The 22,743-nt window shown below is 43.0% G+C and overlaps 1 protein-coding gene across 2 annotated transcripts in view; it reads left to right on the top strand.

The window, feature by feature from the left end:
• DFFB (DNA fragmentation factor subunit beta) overlaps positions 1-22,288 on the top strand; it is a 134,548-nt gene extending 112,260 nt beyond the window's left edge. The window contains exons 6-8 of one of the 2 annotated variants that reach the window (XM_085608863.1): positions 122-222; positions 16,201-17,178; positions 18,360-22,288. In XM_085608863.1, coding sequence (XP_085464989.1) covers positions 122-222; positions 16,201-16,429 — 330 coding nt within the window. In that variant the 3' untranslated portion in view covers positions 16,430-17,178; positions 18,360-22,288. Of the gene's footprint in view, positions 1-121; positions 223-11,367; positions 11,505-16,200; positions 17,179-18,359 lie in introns of those variants that run through there. The other variant, XM_085608864.1, reaches the window with a different exon arrangement.
• The last annotated feature ends 455 nt before the right edge of the window (positions 22,289-22,743 follow it).

A 22,743-nucleotide genomic window follows, 5' to 3' on the forward strand; every position in this document is an offset into this window, starting at 1 on the left:
TTTGCACACAAAACATTTACGCTTGGGTTAAAAAGAGACCTAAAGGTGAAAAATTGCCTGTTTTAAAAGTATACAGCCATTACTATACATGAAAAAACTTTTATGAATACTTCATTTACAGGGTCCATTTGATGCCGATGACTGCGAAGCCAGGCACTCCATCAATCCCTACAGCAACCGTGAGAGCAGAATCGTGTTCAGCACCTGGAATCTTGACCACAAGTAAGATGCACCAAATGGAATCTTGGGAAACACCCTGGACATCCAACCAATAGTGCTAAATCACTTATGTCTCTAGTGACTCAACCTTCATTGCTATGAATGGCAGGTTTAGTTTACCTTACAACAATAGTTATTGTTGTTCGCAACAATTGGTTTAGAATAAAGCATGACTAATACAAGATGCCCTTTATGAGATACAGTATGGTAACAATGGGACGACCCTGTGTCCCTCAGTACCTGGGTATGTATACAATAAAATAACCCGACAGAACCATTGTAGTTTACTTATGAGATACTGGCTCATTTACATTCGGCCTCATAATCCGGTGCATAAACTTTTTGCGTCCACTTTTGCACTATGCACCGGTTCCAACTTGAATGCAAAGAGTACTTGTTCAGATGGATTTTGCCCTGCCACTTATCAAAAGTTTAAATCTGGTGGTTCTTTATTGCACATAACTGGCGCAACACAGTCACAATAATCTTTGTGCCTGTAATTATCCTTTTTTAGCCCAAATTCAGACTAGGAGGTAAAAACCAGGACAATCTGTTATGATCTTCATGGCATTTACTGTAGAATTCTAGACCGTCTTAAATATGCTATCTAAACAGTTAGTATTTCACTTACAAGATGCTGTCTACCATTTACAACAGACAAGTCCTGGCCCTTCCTGTTACAGAAAAAATTTAGAAAAGCCTAGAATCTGTCATGGGCTTTCTGAAGGCAATCTATAAAATTGTGGGGTTTTTTTGTTGCAATTTGTGTGTTTTATAATTTTAATGTTTTAAACATGTTTTTTCTGTATTAATGCGATTATTTGTTTTAAAAAACATGATTTTGTAAAACATCTTGGGGCAGAGGTGGTTACTGTCCTCTGGAGAGCGAATGCATTCCAGCTCAGCTCCGGCAATGCCCAGTCTGTGGAGGAGTCCTATGACGTCAGACGTCCACTGGTGGGGGGTTTGTTGCAAAAGGAGTCAAAAGTCATATGGTGCCTCTGGTTTCCAGGGGGCTTCTTTGTCCGCTTCAGGCTATAGTAACCACTACCAGATAGAGGTGGCACGCTTCGCCACTGCTACTTATGCTTGCAAGATAGCAACGGCCTGCCCATTAGTTCGAGACTGATATAGTGAGATCATGAGTTCTATAAGGACTTCATTGACTGAGGTTCAACCTAGACACTTTCTCCTGTGAGAGGGAGTGCATGGATTGTAGTAGTGAGCCAGCTATCAAGGGCTACTTATTCCAAACAAAGGTTCAGAGTGTACAATTTATCACAGTAAATATAAAAACAGTTAATGGGACACAAATTATATGTATAACAATGCACACATTGAGATACAGGAAGAAAAAAGGAAGAAGGGCCCTAATAGAAAAAGCCTACAAAATGTATTCAGTGAAACATATCAACTACACTCAGTATTATAAGCTGGAACATATAAAAAAACATACATAACCAGACAAGTGGCAGACAAGGAGAAAATTACATAAAAGCAGGAGTTTCAGAACATTGCATAAACTCCAACAAACAGAAAAATGTGTCCTCCAATAATCGCGGCCACAATTGCGTCGACGGCGTTTCGACCTTTGGCATTAGTCCACAGTCATCTTCAGGACATAAAATTTAACTGAGCATCCCAAATGAACAATTTATATATCAATCGGGTTTAGTATTGCTGTAGATTCAATTCAGCAAATGGCCTCCATAACAGATTAGGTTAGTGATGATTTTTTAGGCCAATGACGAATAAATCCTCTAGTAAATATGCCCGTTATGCATCCGAGGGAAATTCAAATACCGCGCAGCAACTTAATTGCCAGGTAGCAGCGATTTCAGTGCACCGTTTCACCGCTATCAAGGGCTGTCCATCACACTGCTGAGCTGTGTAGGAAATTGGGTTATTGATTAAAGGGGGTGGGAACCCTTCTCAGGCCGCAACCCCAAACCTTGTCGGGGTGTACCGCAAAAGTCACTAAATTAACCAGTGCTTAACCCTCTCTTAGCTTGCCACAAAAGCAGTCAGGCTTAACTTAGAAACAATGTGTAAAGTATTTATTAGGCACACAAACAGTAATGAACACAACACAAGAAAATTCCCAAACCAATTTAGAAAAACAGAGTACATTTTTATAAATAAAATTATACCACAACAACAAGAATCTAATTGGTAGAACCGGAGATATGCAGTTTCAACGTCTTAGGTAAGTGTAGCTCCTAAAAGCACAAAGCACCACTCTCTGTCATCTGGTCATGCTAAATGGGGGGAAAGTCACAAGTTCAGGCCAATTGCGATGGAGCGTGGGCTGGATCAGGGACCAGGTTAGTCCAGCTGAAAAAGTTATGTTTTCAAAATCTGGTGCTGAGAGTCCAGTTCGCTGTAGAGGAGACCACGAGGAGCAAAGAGGGTGTTGTGGATGGTCGTCGCTATTGCGCGAAGAGCCGGACTGGCGTCTCAGACGTCAATGGAATGTGAAAATCTGGTCTGACATCACTGGAGCTTCGCATTGTCTGTCACAGTGGGCTGTCGATGATGAGGCGCAAAGTGCAGATCTTATGTTATCGGTTGCTCTAGCGCAAAGAATAGGGTTCACCGGAGCTTCGCCTAGGCAGTCATCACAGGTGGCTTAGTCTCAGCGCAATGAGCCCCGGCGCTTTCACTAAGAGCCCAAAACTTCAGGATTTCTCCCGTTCTTGGCAGAGGGGTGCACGCAGATGCCAATCAGTGGTCCAGGACCCAGGGAGGCACGTCTTGGGGATCAGGCACTTACTCTAGCGAAAGCCTGCAGGCCCAGTTGCAGCAGGCCAGCTGAGCAGTTGCAGGGAGGACTCTGAAACTTGTTGTGCTGCTGTAGCTCAGAATAGCAGGCCTGCAAGCTAGCCCTTGGAGTCACTCTGGTGGTCCTAGGTTCAAGGAGCAGGGCTTACTTCCTTAGGCAGCGGGGAGGTCCTTCCAGCAGCAGGGCAGTCCTTCATTTGAGTTTTTCACAGGTCCAAGAGGTCCGATATTTATACTAGGGGTGGCTGGAACTCCCAGAGTTCTACTCCGTGGAATTTTGCTGAGTTGTCTCAAAACTCCATGAGATTCCATGGAGTGCCACCCGATCTTAATGCTGAGCTGTTGTTGATGGGAGGATGCTACAGCAAAGGATTGTCAGGTGCTCGCGCATGATGACAACTGTGTAGACCGCTCCTAGGCTCGTACACTGACCTCAGCACAACCCACGCAGTTCCGGTTTATTGCAGCTACAGAAGCTGGAGGGGCCAGGGTTGAGGGAGGCAGAAGAATCCGAGGTGCGCTAGGAGACATGGTGCAAGAACCAGAGGGGTTGGTGGCCGTTCTCTCCCCACGACTGGCACCATGTGAAGCTCATCTTTGTCGGTGAGTTTATCAGTGAGACCCTAGAGGACTGGAGCTGCCCAAACACCTCCTCCTTTACCGCCAGGGTGGGGTACTGAAGGGGCATGGTCCGCGGCATTGAGGAAGTGAGAGTGAGGAGTGCAAGGGAATGACGGAGCTCTTAAGCCCTCAACTGCTAATGGGGTTCAACACGTTACTTGGGATTACAAGAAGATGCAGTGCTCGACCATTAAAAGGATTGGGGTGCTGTAACATTATACGATAAAAGGGGCATATAACGTTGCATGGGGTGTGGGAGGTGGTTCTTTAAAGCAGGCATGCCACTGGAAGTAGGTTCAATCCACAGGGCAGTTTTGAGCAGTTTTTTAGAATTGCGGTGCATTCCTAGGGTGTATTTGGAGTAGGAAGGGGCAGGGGAGGGTCATGACATCGATATGTGGTGGGGAGAGGGTGTATGGTGGCCACCTTCCCCCACATCATCCAGAAACCCACTTAATAATAACAGGGTTTTATTTTACAAATCATTGTTATCCGGTTTCAATATTCCAGTCAGTTTAATGTAAGTGCAACAAGACTACATCTTCCATAATGCATTAGTGTATCAAATGAAAGGTCAGAATGGGAAACTTTGGTTTTCGCAGACGTGTAGTGAGATGGCAATCCTGTGGGGAAGGAGGTCAAGGTCGTGGGCATTTTATGAGTGTACTTCAGGACACTTCATGGTGTGACTTAGGACATTCTGCTTTGGGAGACAGATGTGGGCGTAACTTGGGATTCTACTTTGGTGTAAACTCAGTGAATTTTAATGTGTGGGAGCTCAAAACACTCTCCTGGGCAGTGAAGGTTTTGAATATTTATTTGAAGTGGCTCAAAACATGCCAATGTGAGACATGTGGAACATCTGCAATTTCACGTGTAACGCCTTTGCCAGTCTGGGATTCTTATTCAACAGTACTTGGCACACTGGGATTTCTGTATGCACGTAGATCAAGGGTACCTAGTCATGCAGCCATGGCATGGTGGAGTTTACATTCACATATATGCCAGCTGGCCCAAAATTTGACTAGTTACGCCAATCTTGTTAGTCAGACACTTTGCAAATGCATTCCTTGGTTTGTGTAACAGTTATGAGCTTAAAATCCCTAACTACTGTACACAAAATAATAAAATCAATAGGACTGAATTGTCTTGCGAACTTAAAGACAATAGTATACAAGGCAATAGAACAAACTTGTGACTACAGAAGGTTTCACATGTGCACAAACCAATAAAAGCATTAAGAAATGAGTTGCTGCAATAAAGGGGGGGTGCATTTCTCCATTCATCCAGCCAAGTGAGGTCTGGCCCGTTACTTTTGGGAACTGCATGCAAAGCCCAAGACAGGCTTCAAAAGCTTAAAGTGGCAGGTCCAGACAGCATGTGTTTGGCTGGCAGCATTCAAGGTCGGGGCTCAGATAAAGCACATCACCATACCATACATGTTGCCCATGGCAGGTTTGAGAAACCAGCATGTGGAGGCATGACTACTCTGCTTCCCCTCAGGAAAGGAGCCATAAAGTGGGTCACAGCAGAGGTCCTGATGTACAGCTGCGACTGCCTCAGGGGGCAGTTCAAGCCGTCAGCTGTAGTGCTAAGAGTCTAGGTGTGAGCAGCACACGCCATTAACTCCGCTCCGCAGGTGGTTGGCAGCGGAGGTTTTGCCGAACTATGTGCTCCAAGCGGAGCGCTGAGTGGCAGAACTCCACAAACTCCGCGAGCAGAGCGGAGTTCACCGCTCAGACCTAATTATACCAGGTGCTAGTCTTTGAAGTGGGAGGGTCTTCCTATACTGCACCTATATCTGCTTCTGGAAAGTTCCTCCCATCACCTGCCAAGGCTGCAAATAGTATAGGGTGACAAAGGCTGGTGTCAAGTTCCTTTGTTTGTATACTGGAGGGAGCCCTTCGAAACGTAACTGGGGCAGGGAACAACTTCACCCCAACCATCCTTGTGCGATGGCCCATCCTGCCAACAATTAGTCCCCTTTTTTCTCACTGTCTGGAAGAAATACACAAAGGTCTGCTGCCAAGCTATTCACAGTCATGTGACCCTAGACACAGGCAGCAGACATCAAATGGTCAGTATAAGAAAATACCAATCTCCTAAAAGTGCCATTTTCAGAATTGTGACTAAAAATCTGGCTTTACTATTAAAGAGGGATTTAAATTATAATTAATTTGAGTGTAAACATAATTCTCCTATCTGCTCCTAAACTTAACTTAACACTTATTGTAACTTAAGTGTAATAAGGTAACCTGATGCTATCCTAAGGGAGAGAGATGCCTTGTAATAGTGAAAACGACTTTAGGAGTTTTTACTACTAAGACATGTAAAACTTAAACCCACAGTCCTACTTTTTAAATACAATGTACCCTGCCCTGTGAACCTTTAGGGCCTACCTTAGGGGTAACTTATACATATTGAAAATTAAAGTTTAGGTCTGGAAAAGGGTTTATTTTGCCCGGTTGAAATGGCAGTGCGAAACTAGATTACAGGCTGCAGTGGCAGGCCTGAGAAGTGTTTAAAAGGCTCCTTTGGGGGGAGGGGGACACAATGGGTGCCTCAGGTCCACTAGTGGTATTTAATTTACAGGCCTGAGTACATGTAGTGCTATTTACCAGAGACTGAAAAGTAAATCAAATGTGCCAATTATGTGTAGCCAATTTTACCATGTTGTAAGGAAAGGGCACAAGCACTTTGTACACATTACCACTGCTAAACAGTGCTAGAGTTCTAAAGCCAGTAAAATCGAATTCAGCAATATAGAAGTGTAGAAGACAAAAAGTTTATAGGACACCCACCCAAAGGTGACAAGTCTAACACCTCCTCTTCCTTTCTGCACCGCTGCACCTTTCACCGTCCCCCCCCCCCCCCCTTCCCCCCCAACGACTGACAGAGGGCCACCTTTCAATTTTGCGGCAGGAACTATTGAGAGGGTACCTGTGCCAGAAGTAGCACATGGTTGTTACTTCCGCTACTTTATGGTGCCAAAAATGGACGGATGCCTCTGACCTATTTTAGACCTGTGCCCTCTCAACGGCTTCCTCCGTAGGGAAAATGTTTAAATGATCACGCTGGCCCAGGCATTATCGGCCCTAAGCCCGCGGTCTGGATGGTAGCATTGGACCTACAGGATGCCGATTTCCAGCTACCTGTCCTGCCAGTCCACCGACGTTACCTGCAGTTTGTGATGGGATTGCAGCATTTTCAGTTGCTGTGCTTCCTGTTGGTGTACATGAAATTGATGGCTGAGGTGGCAGCACATCTTTGGAGGTCAGGGTGCCAATCTTCTACCATCCCGACGACTGACTGTTGAAGATGGGCTCCCCTCAGACAGTCGTCAATCACTTCCAGCCTACAGTGAACCTCCTGCTATCTTTAAGCTGGGGTGGCTCCTCCATTATGGCAGAAAAGCGTCGTCCCACTGAAAAATAAAATGATAATAAAACCACTTTATTATCATATTATTTTTCATTACTCCCAGACAAGGTTAGGGCGGGGGCGGGGCCATCCTGCCGAGCATCACTGCCAGGGAGGAGTGTTTGGGCACTTGTAAGTGCACATGTCTGTCTGGTCGGCCACTCATGTTCCTCCAACCCAGCTGTGTTGCAACAGCCAGGTTGGAGAAAATCCCCAGGCTCCCGGGGCCTGAGCGAAGGTCAAGTCAGCCCGCTCAGGCCAATCACAGCGCTGCTCTCATGCTGGTATTACCAGCACTGTGATTGCCCCCTGGGAGCCTGTGCAGCGTGACCAACGTCGGAAGAGGATCACAGAAGCGGCCGCCGCAGGAGCAGGTAAGTTATTTTTTTTGTATTATTATTTTCCCCTCAGCCCCATCTCTCGCCCCCTGCGTTGCCTCAATACCCCCAAAATTGGAGTAGCCGCCACTGTCTTTAAGGTTCACTAGCAACATGCCAAAGTTAACCCTGCTTCCTCCTTCATCTTAACATGGCTCGGTTTCATGCCTTTCCGCTGAGAAAGAGAGTGCAGGACATTCAGACATCGATCCGAACTTTCAGCCTTGGTCCTGGATTTCAGTGAGATCAACTCCAAATCTGCTTCGACTGATGGCCTCCTGCATCTGTTGATCTAGCATGGTAGGTGGCATATGCGGGCTCTGCAGTGGGATCTAAAGTCTCAGTGGGCCCAACACCAAAAGGACCTCTCCTACCAAGTTCAGATTTCAGAGGAGGCTGCAAAAGATCTGCAGTGGTGGTTACTGTATCGTGATTGGGTCAGCGCCAGACCCCTCTCCCTTCCTCACTCAGAGCTGACCATGATGGTCAATGCGTCGCTTCTGGGTTGAAGTGGCCATCTTGGAGAGGTGGAGATCAGAGGCCTCTGGTCTCTAGCAGAGTCCGGTTTCCACATCCACCATCTGGAGCTGGTACTGCAACAAACAGGGCAAGGTGGGGCACTGACCATGCGCCAGGAGGCTCTGTGCCTATTGACTTGCTGGCCCACCCAGGAATTTTCCTGAATGTAGGAGCAGAGGAGCTCAGCCATCTGTGCCTAGTGGATCACAAGTGGCAGCTACACCTGTTGGCGGTGCAGCGTCTTTTCCGCAAATGGGGAGAACCATGGCGCGATCTGTTTGCCACTGCTGAGAACGTGCAATGTCCGCACCCCTGCTCGTTGGAGTTTGCACAACGTTTCTCGCTTGGAGACACGTTTCACCTCAAGTGGAACTTGGCACTCCTGCCTGCCTTTCTATAGATACCGCTCCTACCCCAAGTTCTTAAGAGGATCAGAACCGACTGAGCCCATGTCATCCTACTGCTCCAGATTGTGCACCGAGAGCACGGTATCCAGAACTCCTGGGCCTGAGCATCTGTCTTCTGATTGGGCTGCCCCTTCGGTAGGACCTGCTGTTGCACCAGTAGGGCCGGATTCTGCACCAAATCCTTCACAATCTCCACCTTCATGCATAGAGATTGCTTTACCACAGCTGTGAGGTAATTCAGTTTCCGATCTCGTTCGTATTTAGCCACCATTTTGTGTCTTTCTGCCATTTTGTGTTGCCCTCACTCAGGCGGCACGGTGACCGAAGTGTTGTTTTCCCTCATCCTACTGCAACGTGTCAAATAACCTCCTGCCTCTGTTTATAGCTGGTGTCAGGGTCCGGCCGACTTCACTAATCCTCGTCTGGTCTGACTGATTCCTGTTTCAACTATCTGTTGGTTCGCACCATTCTTTCCTGACTTTATCTTATCCTCTGGCCTTCGCTATTCTTTACTCGTATTCTCTCATTTCACAACTGTCCTCTAGGCCATACAAATGTGTCCTGTCACATGCAAGTCGACTTATAAACACTACCACTGATTAACTTGTGGGGAAGGGTGACAAACACAGTTGGGAGAGGGGCTTATTTGAGTTACTTAATATCTTGTTTTCACATTCTTCTCATTGGTTGACCCTGTATGCATTGGGAGTGGTCTTTGTGAATATGTATGTTATAAAAGATTGTGCGCCACGAAGTAAAGTGGCAGTCTCCTAAGAACATACCGAGTGTACTTCTGGGACAACTGTACTTGGGTGAGGCTAATAAACCCTATCTTCTACGCCTAACGGAGTGTCCCGTGTCTCTGTTCGATAAAGCAGGTGATCTCAGGCGATTAAGGCGTACCCTGCAACGCCAGGCCCCTAAGGTCTTGGTTCTTCAATTGAACACCTCTGACCTTCATCCAGAGGTGGTAGGTGGCATTTTGGCAGCCAGGTGTCCCTTGACTAAAACTATACACGTGTTGCTGTGACAAATGTATGCCTTAGTGTGGTTTTCTGCAGATTGACCTACTTCTGGCCAAGTTATCTAACTCTTTATTGTTTGTTTTTTCCCTGGCCCAGCAAGGCTTTTCCCTAGGCACGGCTAAAGTGTACCTTTTGGCTTTCTGCCTTTTTGCGGTAGCTGGATCTGCCTTCTTTGTTCAGGGTTCCTGTTATGAGATTTGTTTAAAGGTTACAATATTTATTCCCTTCCTCATGTCACAGTGGGACCTTAACTTGGCTCTCACCATTCTAATGTGCACTCCATTTAGGCTACTTCACAGGTATCCCTTGTTGCTCCTCACCCTCAACACAGAGGTCCTCATTTCCATAACACCAGCGCAGCATGTGAATGAGCTTCAAGCGCTTTGTGTAAACCCGCCATACACCGCCTTCGTCCTGGACAAGCTGGATCTGCGGACTCTGGTGTTACTTCTGCCATAATTGTGACACCATTCCATGTCAGTCAAACCCTCCCCTGCGTCAATCTATGCGCCACCTCGCCACTCTACAGAGGTGGATAGACTCCATCGTTTGGACCCCAACAGAGCGCCGAGGTTCTATATAAATCGAACCAAAGACCACCGGTGGAGGATCAGCTGTTTGTGGGGTTCGCTGGAGTGAAAAAAGGCAAGGCTGTGCAGAAGAGAACCATCTCGCACTGGATCATGCTTTGTATTAAGAACTGCTATGCATTGGCTAAAAAACAGCCTTCAGAAGGACTGCATGCTCATTCTACCAGAGCCAAAGCTACTACCACTGCGTCAGCATGCAGAGTCCCTGTCCTTGACATTTGCCAGGCAGCTACGTGGGTGTTCCTCCATACATTCATGAAGCACTATTGTCTAGAAAGTTGGGTCCACTGAGAGAAGCATTTCACCTGCCCGGTCCTGCAGGACTTTCTGGTTTGAGTCTGTTCACAAGCCCGCCTCCATATAGGTACTGCTTTGTTATGTATTTGAAAGATAAGGAATCTGCTAGCTAGAAGTCTCCATGAGAAGAACAATTTACTTACCTTCAGTAATGCACTTTCTGGTAGAGATTATCTAGCCAGGGCCGGCTCTAGGGCGGTGCGACCGGTGCCATCGCACCAGGTGCTGGCTTTCTGGGGGCGCTGTGTTTGCAACTTTATTATGCTATTAAAGAACCTACTGCCGCGTTCCTTTCCTCCTGCAACTACGGGCCTCACAAATATGTCCAGATAACTCCTGTGATTAATGTTCTTCCTGGCCAGAGATCAGAGTTTTGTGTAATTGAGGTTTTTGACTTATGTGAAGGTAGCACAGAGGGTTAATATGCCTACTGCCAAGTAGATTACAGAGTGCATTTAATGTAAATAGATCAGCAGGTTACTGCTTTTAAAAGAGCCATCCTTTTGTTACTTGCAATTTGTAACTTAATGTCCTAATATAGAATAGTGAGGTATTAACTTTCATCATAGAACTGCATACACTCTGCAAAGTATAGAACAACGATTAATGTTGCAAAAAGGTTTAATTTGGGTAGAAATGGATTCTTATTATTAAAGAAAACTCCCAACTATGCTGTTTTTTTTTTCGACTCTGAGTTTGTGCTTCACCACACCAAGCACTCCTAAACTATACTGCCTACCAGTATGGATGACATGTGTCTCCTACACCTGTTAGTCCTCTGGCTTATGTAACATTTCCTGTACACTGATGCAAAGTGCTCTGACAAACAGTATTCAATGCATCTGAGAGAGAGTGGTTCTGGAGACTTGGTCACTGTTAAAGGGTGCTAGTGAGAGAATCCGTGGGGGAGGTGGTCATTGGGGGCGTCAAGTAACATTGTCGCACTGGGCGCCACCAGCGCTAAAGCCGGCCCTGTATCTAGCCTCCGATTCCTCACCAACCCTCCCATTCTCCCCGGTCTGTGATTGGACTCTATCCATTCATAAGATCCAAAATTTAGGAATCTGCACACTGCTCACACTCATTTGCCTTTCGGCCTCTTCATCTTTGGGGTGCAGACCATATCGAAAGCAACTGACGTCAGTTCACTGGAGACGTATCTATATAGGCACTGTGTATGTACCAGCACGCTGAGGTGCTGCTGAAAAGTTTCCAGATTCAGTCCGATGCGTGGGAACCAATCAAAAGGTGAGAAATATGCAGCTAGATAGAGTCTCTACCAGAAAGAGTGTTACAGAAGGTAGGTAACTTGTTCTTTGGGTGTAATGTGCATCTGGACAGTTAAGGCTTTAGCTTTGCCACATAATGTTCTCACAGAGAGCAGGGAATGTGTAGTAATGAAATAAAAGGTTACTGCAAAATTACTCATTGTTATGTCTCCTGCCTTGTGTTTGTTCTGTCACTTTATGATGACTTATCGTAGTGGTGCTTAGATACCAAATACCTTTGACTGCTGAACTTTTGTGCTAAAGAAGGGGTTGTGAGGCCCTTGAGTTTTACACATTGAGGGGGCACTCATTTTGCAGTTGCACAATTTGAAGGCGGAAGTTGCTCCAGTGCATAGTTGCATGGGCCCACGTAAATAAAGACGCCTTTCCTTTGACCATTCTCGTGTGCAGGCACAAGGTAAAAAATCCTGTTAGATGTGGCTCTGACTTTTCTTTTTCCAGCTACAGCAACTCTTGCCTCTCTCCTCCTTACCCACATTCACACATTTGAGGAGCTCAAACTTTAGTCTCCTCTGGTTTTTTCTGGCCCTTCTCCAAAGGCATAGTGGGAGTGCGCTTTTAAAGGCACCGCGAGGCTGTGTATGGATCCAATTCACAATGACCTCTGAAATGGAGCCTGGAGGCGTGCACAGATGTGTGCGCACTCATTGATTGCACCCACACTAGTGGGCGCCTTTCAGCCTCCTTCAAAGGTCAGAATCATTTAGGGAAACATAGAATTGTTGCACACAAGAGATGTAGTAGACAAGCACATGGCAAAAATCATAAGGAAAAGAGTAACAAAATGGATGCGCTCCCTAAGTCTGCACCATGCACATCCGACGAGGGTGCACACTATGAAAACCAGGGTTCGATGCCCTTTAAGATAATCCAGGCGTTGGACTTTTTCCAATTTATTTTGATCCTGCTCTGCTTTTACTCTTTCAGGCACATTTTGGCTGGGATAGGCACAGTTAATTACTTTGAATCGGAAAAGTTGAAGAAAAGGTCCAGTTTGAGTGCATTCAGAAAATACTTCCCATGGATCTATGGGCTGTCATACAGAAGACCCAAAAACATACTTTGGTTAGAGAGGAAAACAGTTCGGCAGACCCCAGAACTTCAAGATGGTGCATGCTAATATGGGAACACTCAGCAGGATGGTCCAGCTTAGTTAGTTTCCTTCTCGAGGTGGAAACCAGAGAGGAATCTCCTCTCACGCTGACCCTGTAGCACATTACAACAGTTCTTCATAAGCTGCAAGTAATAACTCAGTGTTTAGTCCACTCTGGAGAGATTTGGTATTAATTCCACATTTTTACTTCCATATGCTTTTATTTGGTGTGTACATCGCTTATGGAAGTATTCTGCTTTTTGTAGCCTGTCAAAGAGCGTTTTGAATTCCTGGTTTTTTTTCCTTTACATTTTATATTTTTAAGTGCTCCTTGAAGTGCACCACGTCCGAGATACAGAGAACGAAAACAAATGAAACAACAATTTGCCGGTTTGAGAGACTCTGAATTATCTTGAAAGAAGCTTTGGGAGTTGACTTTTATTTACCCCAAAACTTTTCTTTTGGAAGCGATTTTGGAGGATATTCTACAAGGGACATTAAAGACTAAGCTAAAACAAAAAAACAGAGGATGAAAGGATATACCTCTGTGTGTGTGTGTGTCTGTCTGTGTGTGTGTGTGGGGGTTTACAAATCTATACGCACCTACACAATATACGTGAAATTTGTAGTCTTTAGAATTTAGTAAGAAACATTATTATAGTTGAAAGTGATAGTGAAGAGACAACACTTGTATATGAAAATAACTATACAGTGTAGAAGCGAAGCCTAAGCGATTAAATGTATAGAGATTTTAGAGTTTTTGGGGAGATTGTTTCAGACTACTGTTGAAAGAGATATTAAAAAGAGCAATGATAATTAGATAATGTGTAACCCTAGTAGATTGTAGTTGTTATTGCATTTATTTAGTGCATTCTTCCCGTGATGTTGAAGTTGAAGCGCTGTACACCAGGCAGTGTGCTGCTTTGGAAATCCTAAGTTGGGCCAGTATTATTGGTTGTTGTCTGCTTTTGGTATTAGTCTTGTGTGTTCAAACAAACCATTCCATGTATTCGCTCCTGTTTCTTTGTGGTGTATTAAATTAATATGAATTATTTGTGGTTATTAGTAGGAGGGTATGTGAAACATGCACGTTTGAGAATAATAGATAAGCTAGAGAAGGTTAGGTGTTGTTAGATTTTAGGGGTATGACTTTGAGAGGATGAAAGGTGATCTTGTAAATGTGTTGTGGGCAGCTTGCAAAAATAGAATAACAGAGATTAAGGAAAGCATGCAAGTGAGAGAGAAGGTTTTGCTCGGAGCGAGAAGACATGCAGATGATGAAAGGTAAGGAGAGGACATTTTGAAAGGAAAGGTGACAAAGTTTTGAGTGAAGGTCAGTATTTTTTGCCAGATTATAGGAACATAAAGGATCTTTTTTGAGATAGCATGCAATTTGAGGGTGCAAGACTGTATAAAGGAAGAAACAATATTGTTTGCATGGTAGGTATTTGTGATTGGCACTAAAATCAGGCAAACAGCCCTACTAAGCTGCTGCTGGACCTGCACTCCAGTGAGGTCAGCTGAAGAGCTCCAGGGTTGGAAGCGAAAAATACCGCTTGACCCACATGTAACAAAATATCAAGCCTTTAGGCTGCGCTCAGAGTAGGCAGTAAACTCAAAATCAAAGCAATATAAGAAAATATATGAGTAACAAATGCAACATTGAATATGCTAGAGTGTATGTCTTCTGATGTTCACCCTAAAGTTTGGCATAAAGTATTAATTAAAAAAGCAAATTAGGATCCTTTCGGTTGTGTCTGGTTTGGCATGGCACAAGATGGAAGGTGAAGGCTGCCCATCCACCCCCCCCAGACAGTGGAAAAATATTGCCTGCATTTCTGTGATGTGCGGGTGGAGATCCAGACAATAATATATGTCCGATAGTGACTGGATTCACTTTAGAAATTCAGTGACGGTTTTGTTAGCAAGGTACTTCTGATTCTGGGCAGATTCTGTTGTGCTTCGTGAAGGGACCCTTTAGATGAGCCCCAGCCTTTTATTGTTCTTCATCACACCCTTAGTTGGGCTGACAAGTACATAAATCTCACACCTCTTTCTGCCTCTGTGCATATTTCAGGCTGGAGACATCCCTGATGTGAGGGGCCTCACTACACAAAGGCAGCATCTGGAGATCAGCCTGGTGGAAATGGCATTTCAAATGAGGACAATCTCAAGCCAATTCTGATGCATGGGACAATGATTGTAAATTCTGTATATTCTATCCTTTAGTCTACAGGTCCTGAGAAAGCATAGCCCCGTTAATCCAGCAGAGGACTAGAGAGGGTACATCACAGACCAGCTAGAGGAATGATGTGCAGGCAATCTCCGGTATTCTTTTCTTGCCCCATCCCCTTCCCCACTTCTCTCACACCACTGTAGAAAGACATTTATTTACAAGTACGTGTTGAGAGAAAGAGGGCATTGGTAATATTCTTCTGCTCCTAAGTTCCATCTTGACCCCCTTGCGCAGGCTTGTTAGTCTCAGCACGTTCCTAAGCCATCACACAGGGAATTCCCAAATAGGCAAATAAAATAAACAGACCCAGTTTGGGCTGATGTGTACTTTTGTAGGGTTCACACAGCACAGAAGGAGCTTACCACTCAATTTGGCAATATAATGCACTCACTTCAGGACATAGGCCAACCCTTGTGAGTTTGAATGTGTTGAGGCTAGAGCAACTGAGGAACACAGAGATTAAACCACAATGTGGTGTTTCCTTGAAAGAAGCTCCTCCAAAATGTTGAGTTGTCACTCAAGTCCTGTACTCCTCCCTCCCTCCTAGGGCCTCTAGGGCCCCTTCTACAGGCCAGGCTGTAGGATGTCTATGCAGAGCCCTGAAATACACATAATTAATGTATTACCTATTGCACCCCAACTTTAGAGTGTTCCAGAAACACTTTGATACGGCATACATTTTACTCCTGAATCCATCTATGGAATACACTCTGGGATCCGAAGTGGCCACTTTGAAAGGGCACCTTTGGAGGGCACATTCACTGCGCGATACCTGCCAGGTGGTTCACAGTTAGCGGGTCACTGTTTATTGCAGAATTTCACCAGAAGCGCCTTTTGGGTATTTCAGTAATGCAAACGTGCACCTGAAAGCATACGCCCAAGCTCCAATGCCCTTTTAATTTGTAATGGGCCATCAAAACTATAAGACTGACCTCCAAAACCACGTGACTTGCAACAGGCCCTTGGCACAACCAACTTAATCAAGGGAAAATCCACACTGGCAATTTGATCTGCCCTTTTGCAGTGTCTAAATTTCAAATTAAGCATGTTGCTTGGCTGTAAATTTGTCATGACTGTTTTTAATTCCTGTTTATTCAGAGTTTTTTGAATTGCCACTTAAGAACGTTATCACCTAAAACAAAAGTATTGTGTTTTTGAACTGAAGTCAATCGTTTTTCTGTTATCTATTTAAAGTCTTCTATACCCTGTAGTATTGCTGTCATTTTAGTAGGCAGATTAATGGTTTGGTCTAAATTGTGTTTAGAACTGGTGATGCTTCATTGTGACTTTACAACATACATACGTGTTCTCTTTTGTATCTTTCAGGATAGAGAAGAAACGCACAATAGTACCGACTTTGGCCAAAGCTGTGAAAGAACAGAATGGGCGGGAAGTGAATTGGGAATACTTCTACCAGCTGCTGTTCACACTGGAGAACCTGAAGTTGGTACACATCACCTGCCACAAGAAAACAAGCCACAGTCTCACTTGTGATGCTGCCAGAATATATAGGAAAAGAGCCAAGAAAAAGGCCACAATACCTTACCTGGGATGATCTCACAGGGGGTATTCTCTAGAATTCCACTAATGAGAAAATACAGTAAAATAACTAAAAGCACAACATTTTTCACAACAACCTGTTTTCAGGTCTCCATAGAACATCACTGAGTTACCACATCAGACCGCTGCCAAAGCCAAACACTGCGCTTGAAGCAGGTTGTTGCTCAAGTGGAAGAGTTAACTGCACTGATGGATCAGCAGAGAAGCTAACTAGATTTCAGTGAAACTAACATATTATTATTGTTGAACTTTTCTGTATCTAGTTCATCTCTGTCTAAACAACTACGTTTACTCTCAGACAAGCACAACAGGAAATTTACGGGTTTGGAATTGTGATTTTTGGAGTTTTTGAAAAATATTAAGTTCCTACAACAACTTCAAACAACAGTGGTGTAATTTAAAGAATAAAAAGTGCAATTAAGGGAAGAGTACTGGAAAATCAGGCTTAAAAGGCCATAGGGAATTGTAGACCATCCATGTGTTTACCCGAATTTTCAATATGATGTAGCCTTAGTGTGATTTTCTCCACAAAAGCGTGCATTTTGCAAACTATTGGGATTTTTTTTTATAATTGTCTAAAGGAAAGGCTTAAAAGGGAAAATCCGATACATTAATTACATTTTGTTAAATCACACAGTGGTTTTACAACCCAGGCTAACTGATATTCTATATACAAAGTAACCACAATTCAGATAACCAATACTTGAAAACCTGCTTATATTTATTTCCTAATTTTGCCTCAAAGTAATTTGAATTGCAGGAAACAGTGGTCCCTGAAACCAAACGATAGAGCAAATAAATGAATATAGTCAAAATTGGAACTATATTATAGCCAATGTCCAGCCGGGCATGGCAACTTTAATAAGTAGAAATTCTTGACAGTAAACAAGGAAATGTAAGTAGAAATTCGGTGGGACACAAGCCTGTATCCTATGACTTACATACCAAGTAGACAGAAAATGACAAAACACATTCAGGCAATTACAGTGATGTTTCTTTGAGAAATAATGAATAGCGAAACATCTGATATTCAGATTGCCACCTTCACATTATATTACATACAGCAATATTTAAGGTGTAGGGTGGGCAACAGAGTCGACGGCGTTTCGATCCTTATGAGAGAGATACAGGATCATCATCAGGACTAAATTAGTTAAATTGCCCTTATTTAGAATGCCTCATGTTGCCATGGAGGCAACGGAGAAGATGCCGATTCACGATAAGGTAACGTTGAGTTAAGGATACGAGTTTACGGTAGGACAATGCCTACGGACAATTCTTCCGGGAGGAAGGACACGGATTGGTCTCAATCAACTTGCAGAAATGGGTTCCGTGGCCATGCAGTGTGTACGGACGATGCCGGATCAACTGTTGATCCGGCATCGTTACCTTATCGTGAATCGGCATCTTCTCCGTTGCCTCCATGGCAACATGAGGCATTCTAAATAAGGGCAATTTAACTAATTTAGTCCTGATGATGATCCTGTATCTCTCTCATAAGGATCGAAACGCCGTCGACTCTGTTGCCCACCCTACACCTTAAATATTGCTGTATGTAATATAATGTGAAGGTGGCAATCTGAATATCAGATGTTTCGCTATTCATTATTTCTCAAAGAAACATCACTGTAATTGCCTGAATGTGTTTTGTCATTTTCTGTCTACTTGGTATGTAAGTCATAGGATACAGGCTTGTGTCCCACCGAATTTCTACTTACATTTCCTTGTTTACTGTCAAGAATTTCTACTTATTAAAGTTGCCATGCCCGGCTGGACATTGGCTATAATATAGTTCCAATTTTGACTATATTCATTTATTTGCTCTATCGTTTGGTTTCAGGGACCACTGTTTCCTGCAATACGTATCTACCCAAGGTCCCTGTCTAATTCCTTTGGGTGCCCTTGTTGCTCCTTTAATATCAAAGTAATTTGAGGCTTTAAATTTATCATGATTTAAAGGATAATTAAGAAGTCGATATATCATAGTTTAAAGTGGTGAAGAACATTTATCTTCATCTTCCAATGCACCTCATGTCTTACCATACCTCTTCCATTTTGCTCCACAAGCAAAATGGACATTTTCAAGAAGCATGATTCATGATGTCATCAACAATACCTCTATTCTGAAGTTTAAAAATTGTTGTCTCACAATGTGTCTCTTTAATTGATTTGACATATTACACTTGGATTCTGTTAAGTCAGTGATTTACATGGGCTCTGAAACATCTTCCTGCTTTTTTCTGAAGTATTCTCCATGGACTGAAAACTGATTGGTTTTTGGCAGGTCGTAGTTTTGATTTCTCAAATAACCCTTGTCTTTGTTCTTTGTTAGAGAAAAGAGGAGATATCATGTTACCCTCACCAGTATTTCTTCCTGAAAACTCCTGCTCGCAGACCTCTTCCGTGATTGATGGGTGGGGACCTCTCCCTCAATCCTACAAATCCATAATAACCTTGTTTGTTTCAGTCAAGACACAAAGCTTTTTTTTACAATGCAGGTCTATTCTCTTAGGTCCTTGGCTTCTGCTGATTTCGATTGCAATCATTATCCCCTTTTCTCTTTATCTTTTGGATGCAGCTGATTCTGCCCCTCAGAAGGCAGATTCAAAGGCAACTTATCTGGAGAACCAATCGACTCACTCACCGTGATTTCCTCATAGTTTCTTCTTCTGCTTGTGCTATCACAGTCTGCAGCTGGAACTTTCAGAGGTGTGGCAATGTCTGCCGAGATAAGGGCTGTCTGTTCCGTAGACGGTCACACTTCCGGTCACACTTCTGGGAGGGGCCTAGTCTCTTGGTCTGCTCCTCCTCTTCATGTCTCAAAGTGGGCGCCGTTAGGGTCCCATTTCCTGATATAGATCATCTGCCAGGTGATGCACGTTGAGCGACTTTCTCCTCTTCCACCGCAGCTGCTCCAGTTGCTATCTAATTCCTCCATCTCACCTCTGCACGGGAAGGCTTCACCTTGACTGTTCAGTCCTCCTCCGCGCCACTCATAAATGCAAGCTAATGGATTTATTATTGCAGAGGTTTTGTTTCTCCCCACCATTGTCAATGATCTTGTATCTTGTTTTATAGTTGGGGAGAAGGGGAACATTTTTTTGAACCTCTCCCCTTAACGGTCAGTCCTCTGTGCTAGCATGTTAGTGGCCATCTTTTTCATGTTTCAAGGATTTGTAAAGGTTGCTATGCTAGTTTGTGCTGACATATATTGAACAAGCCACTCAGTCCAAAGGTGCCATTTTAGGCAAAATCAGACCTAATGCGTACATTATCAATACTTAAAGTGGGCGTTTTTTTTCAGCCCATTGCTTATCATTGGTTGGCTTTCTTGTCAATCTCATTTCCTTGCATCTTATTCAGTGGCTTTCCTTTTTATGCTTTTGGCTATCTCTGGCCTGCAACATAGCTTATTTACTATCCTTTTGATTGGTTGACTCAAGTCCTTCCAAAGCTGACCTCAGGAAACATTTTTTTTCTTTCAACACTCCATGGAAATTCTTATGTTAGCTTGCCCTCTCCCTAAGTTTTGTTTCCTCACTCACACCTTCACAACCCTGTGCTCCCTGCATTGCTTCACTCTCTGTTTCTTCCCCCACTCCTTTCCTTCTGCTTTTCTTTTTCTGCTTTTTTTTCATATCCTCTTCAGTTCCTATGTTGCACCCCGTACCACTCCGCTTACTGGGGCTCACCACTGTTTGTTCGTATCATCATGCTTCCATCATGCTTCTCCTTTTTTCTTTATATATATATTTGCCTTTTCCTTAGGATGTGGCAGTTGCAACTATCTATCAGTTCACTCCTTTCTCTATAATGCTGTGTCACAAACTTTTAAATTTTATTTTCCCACTCCAAAATGGGCATACACCATCTTAGAATGACAGATTATAAGTAAAGAAACCATGACCACCACAATGTCATGATGCATAAAGGTATAAAGGTTCATGAGTGGTGATTCATGCACGCGCCTATGTCATCACACTGGTATCTATTTATTGAGCCACTGCTCTTCAGCATGGACAATAAAAATGTAGTTTCTTTTACCCGATTCTCCATAGGATCAGCAAAAACAAAATGGCCACCGCAGCTATATCAGTGCCTTTACACGTATATGTTCCTGTATAGTAACGCATGCATACATATACATCATCACACTGGGTGCTGACATTTTTGCTTTTATTTTGATTTTTTCCCAATGCTATTCTGCCCCAGCAAAAGCATTTTTTAAATATTTTTTATGCTAGTTCTATTCAGTATCTACAACAAGCATTGTCTTTGCCAGTACCTGTTAAAAAAGACACATTTACTAAATTTTAGGAATTAAATACAAAAAACGTTTGTGTTAGTTTTGTTCAGTGTTTAATTTTTAATTTTTTTTTAAATTATCTCCTCTGGCATGCTAGTAATGAACTGGGTACCAAGCTAAACAATTTTAATGAACTTCACCGTTATAAGGGTCATAGTTTGACTAAATAAAGTCCCTTCCGTACAGCAGAATGTGCCATCACTAGTGAATAACATTGTTTTCCAGAGCAACCCAAAATACTTTACACTGTATTATCTTCTGCCCTGGGTGAACATTCAGTAACGAAATTGGTAGTGGGCAATAACCACTTATTATTTCTTGTTGTTTTCTGGAATACTCCTGATCACTCCATAAACTCCCTCTAAGAGGAACTTTACAAACTGGAATGGAAAACCTGCTTCAAGATACATTTTGTATTTTGCTGGTGGTATCAGTTGAAAACACCGACCTTTTACCTGAGTTGGGATTTATATGAGGAATTTTGCATATAAAAATAACAGGGTTTGAGGGAGTACGATTTTGGTGCTATTTTTTAATGTGCACATTAATTTATTGTTAATACAGCAATTCTTTGTTAATCTTTTTATTGAATGTTTTTTGATAGGAATACAAAATAATATTCACCAATAGTAGATTGACACCTTGCCTAGGGAGTGACACTCAAATATATGCTTCAACCAGCGACTAAGTCTCTGAGCACAATGACACACACAGTAAACAACTGTCAGAAAAAGAAAATGTAACAGTAAAAAATTTCTCAAAGCATTCCTCCCCTGCCTCCCCTTCTGTCCAAGAAAACCAAACTGAACTGTGTATATCGGAGGAGAACAGCTTCAATCGGAAGGCGTGGCAGGGGTGCTGGACAAGGGCTAATAGGGCAATTGTAAAGCATCGTCTTGGAATATTGAATAGATTGAAATTGTACAAATAGCTAATAAAAGACAGTTTCCTCAGTTATGTGAAAGTCTGTTCAAATCATTGTATTACTTGATGAAGTGTTATCTGGTGCGGATATAAATTCAGACTGTGAGCAATTTTGTTTCTGCAGTAAGAATTTTCCTAGTAAAACTTTGTGGCAGAATTGCCCCCTTAAACTAGGTTGTGCTGAAATTGTGTCCCACTAATCCAAATATTTGTCAGATGTTCACTCTAAATTTTAGACTTTGACAACTTTATAAAGTTTGTGAAGTTGATGAAGCTTAAAACACCTCTCATAGTGGGTGTTTTGCACACCCCCTGTTAAAAGTGCTTACTTCCCTGAAATAGTTTAATATAATATGAACAGCTGAACCAATCAATTTTTACACTTGAATCACGAGCCACAGAATTTCTAGTTGCCCAACTGACTAATATGAAAATGGAAAGCTTTTCTCATTTATTATCAGTTTTTAAATGTGTGTATTTTCACTTGCAATAGACAACTATAATAGAGTTAACTGTTTTGTTTTAAAGAATTTCTGTTGGATGAAAATGAAATTCATATTCACATTGTTATAGTTACTAATGTGACCATCCAAAAGAAAAGTCAAATAAATGTTTTTTTTCATATATCTGTGGTTTGCATTTATAGTTTTATAACAACCATGTTGAGTTTGGTAGTATATGTACAGGTTTTTCAAACCTACATTTGTTGAGAAAGTTGCTAGCTAGATATGTGAACTTCAGCATCCGCCGGCATTCAATTATACTGTTTGCAACTTTCCTTACAACAAGTAAAGGCAATGCTATGATAAATTCTTTCAAAGCAATTCTGTGATGTTCAGGTTTTTGGTGTTATGAGAGTGGATATTAAAATAAAAAAGTAAAGCACTCTTGCAGTCAGTAGTAGAGGCTCTAGAAACTGTTATGTTTGTAGAAAGAGCTAATCGCACCTTGAAAGATTGTCAGAATTGGAAGGAAGAGGAATGTGGCAGGATAAATACTGTTGTTGAGAGAATGTGTATATACATATATTTATTCTCAGTATCGTGTATATAGCATGGTGAGGACTAGCTGGTGCCGTA

The sequence above is a fragment of the Triturus cristatus genome, chromosome 1_2 (genome assembly GCF_964204655.1).
Source record: "Triturus cristatus chromosome 1_2, aTriCri1.1, whole genome shotgun sequence".
In the NCBI taxonomy this organism is placed as follows: Eukaryota; Metazoa; Chordata; class Amphibia; order Caudata; family Salamandridae; genus Triturus; species Triturus cristatus.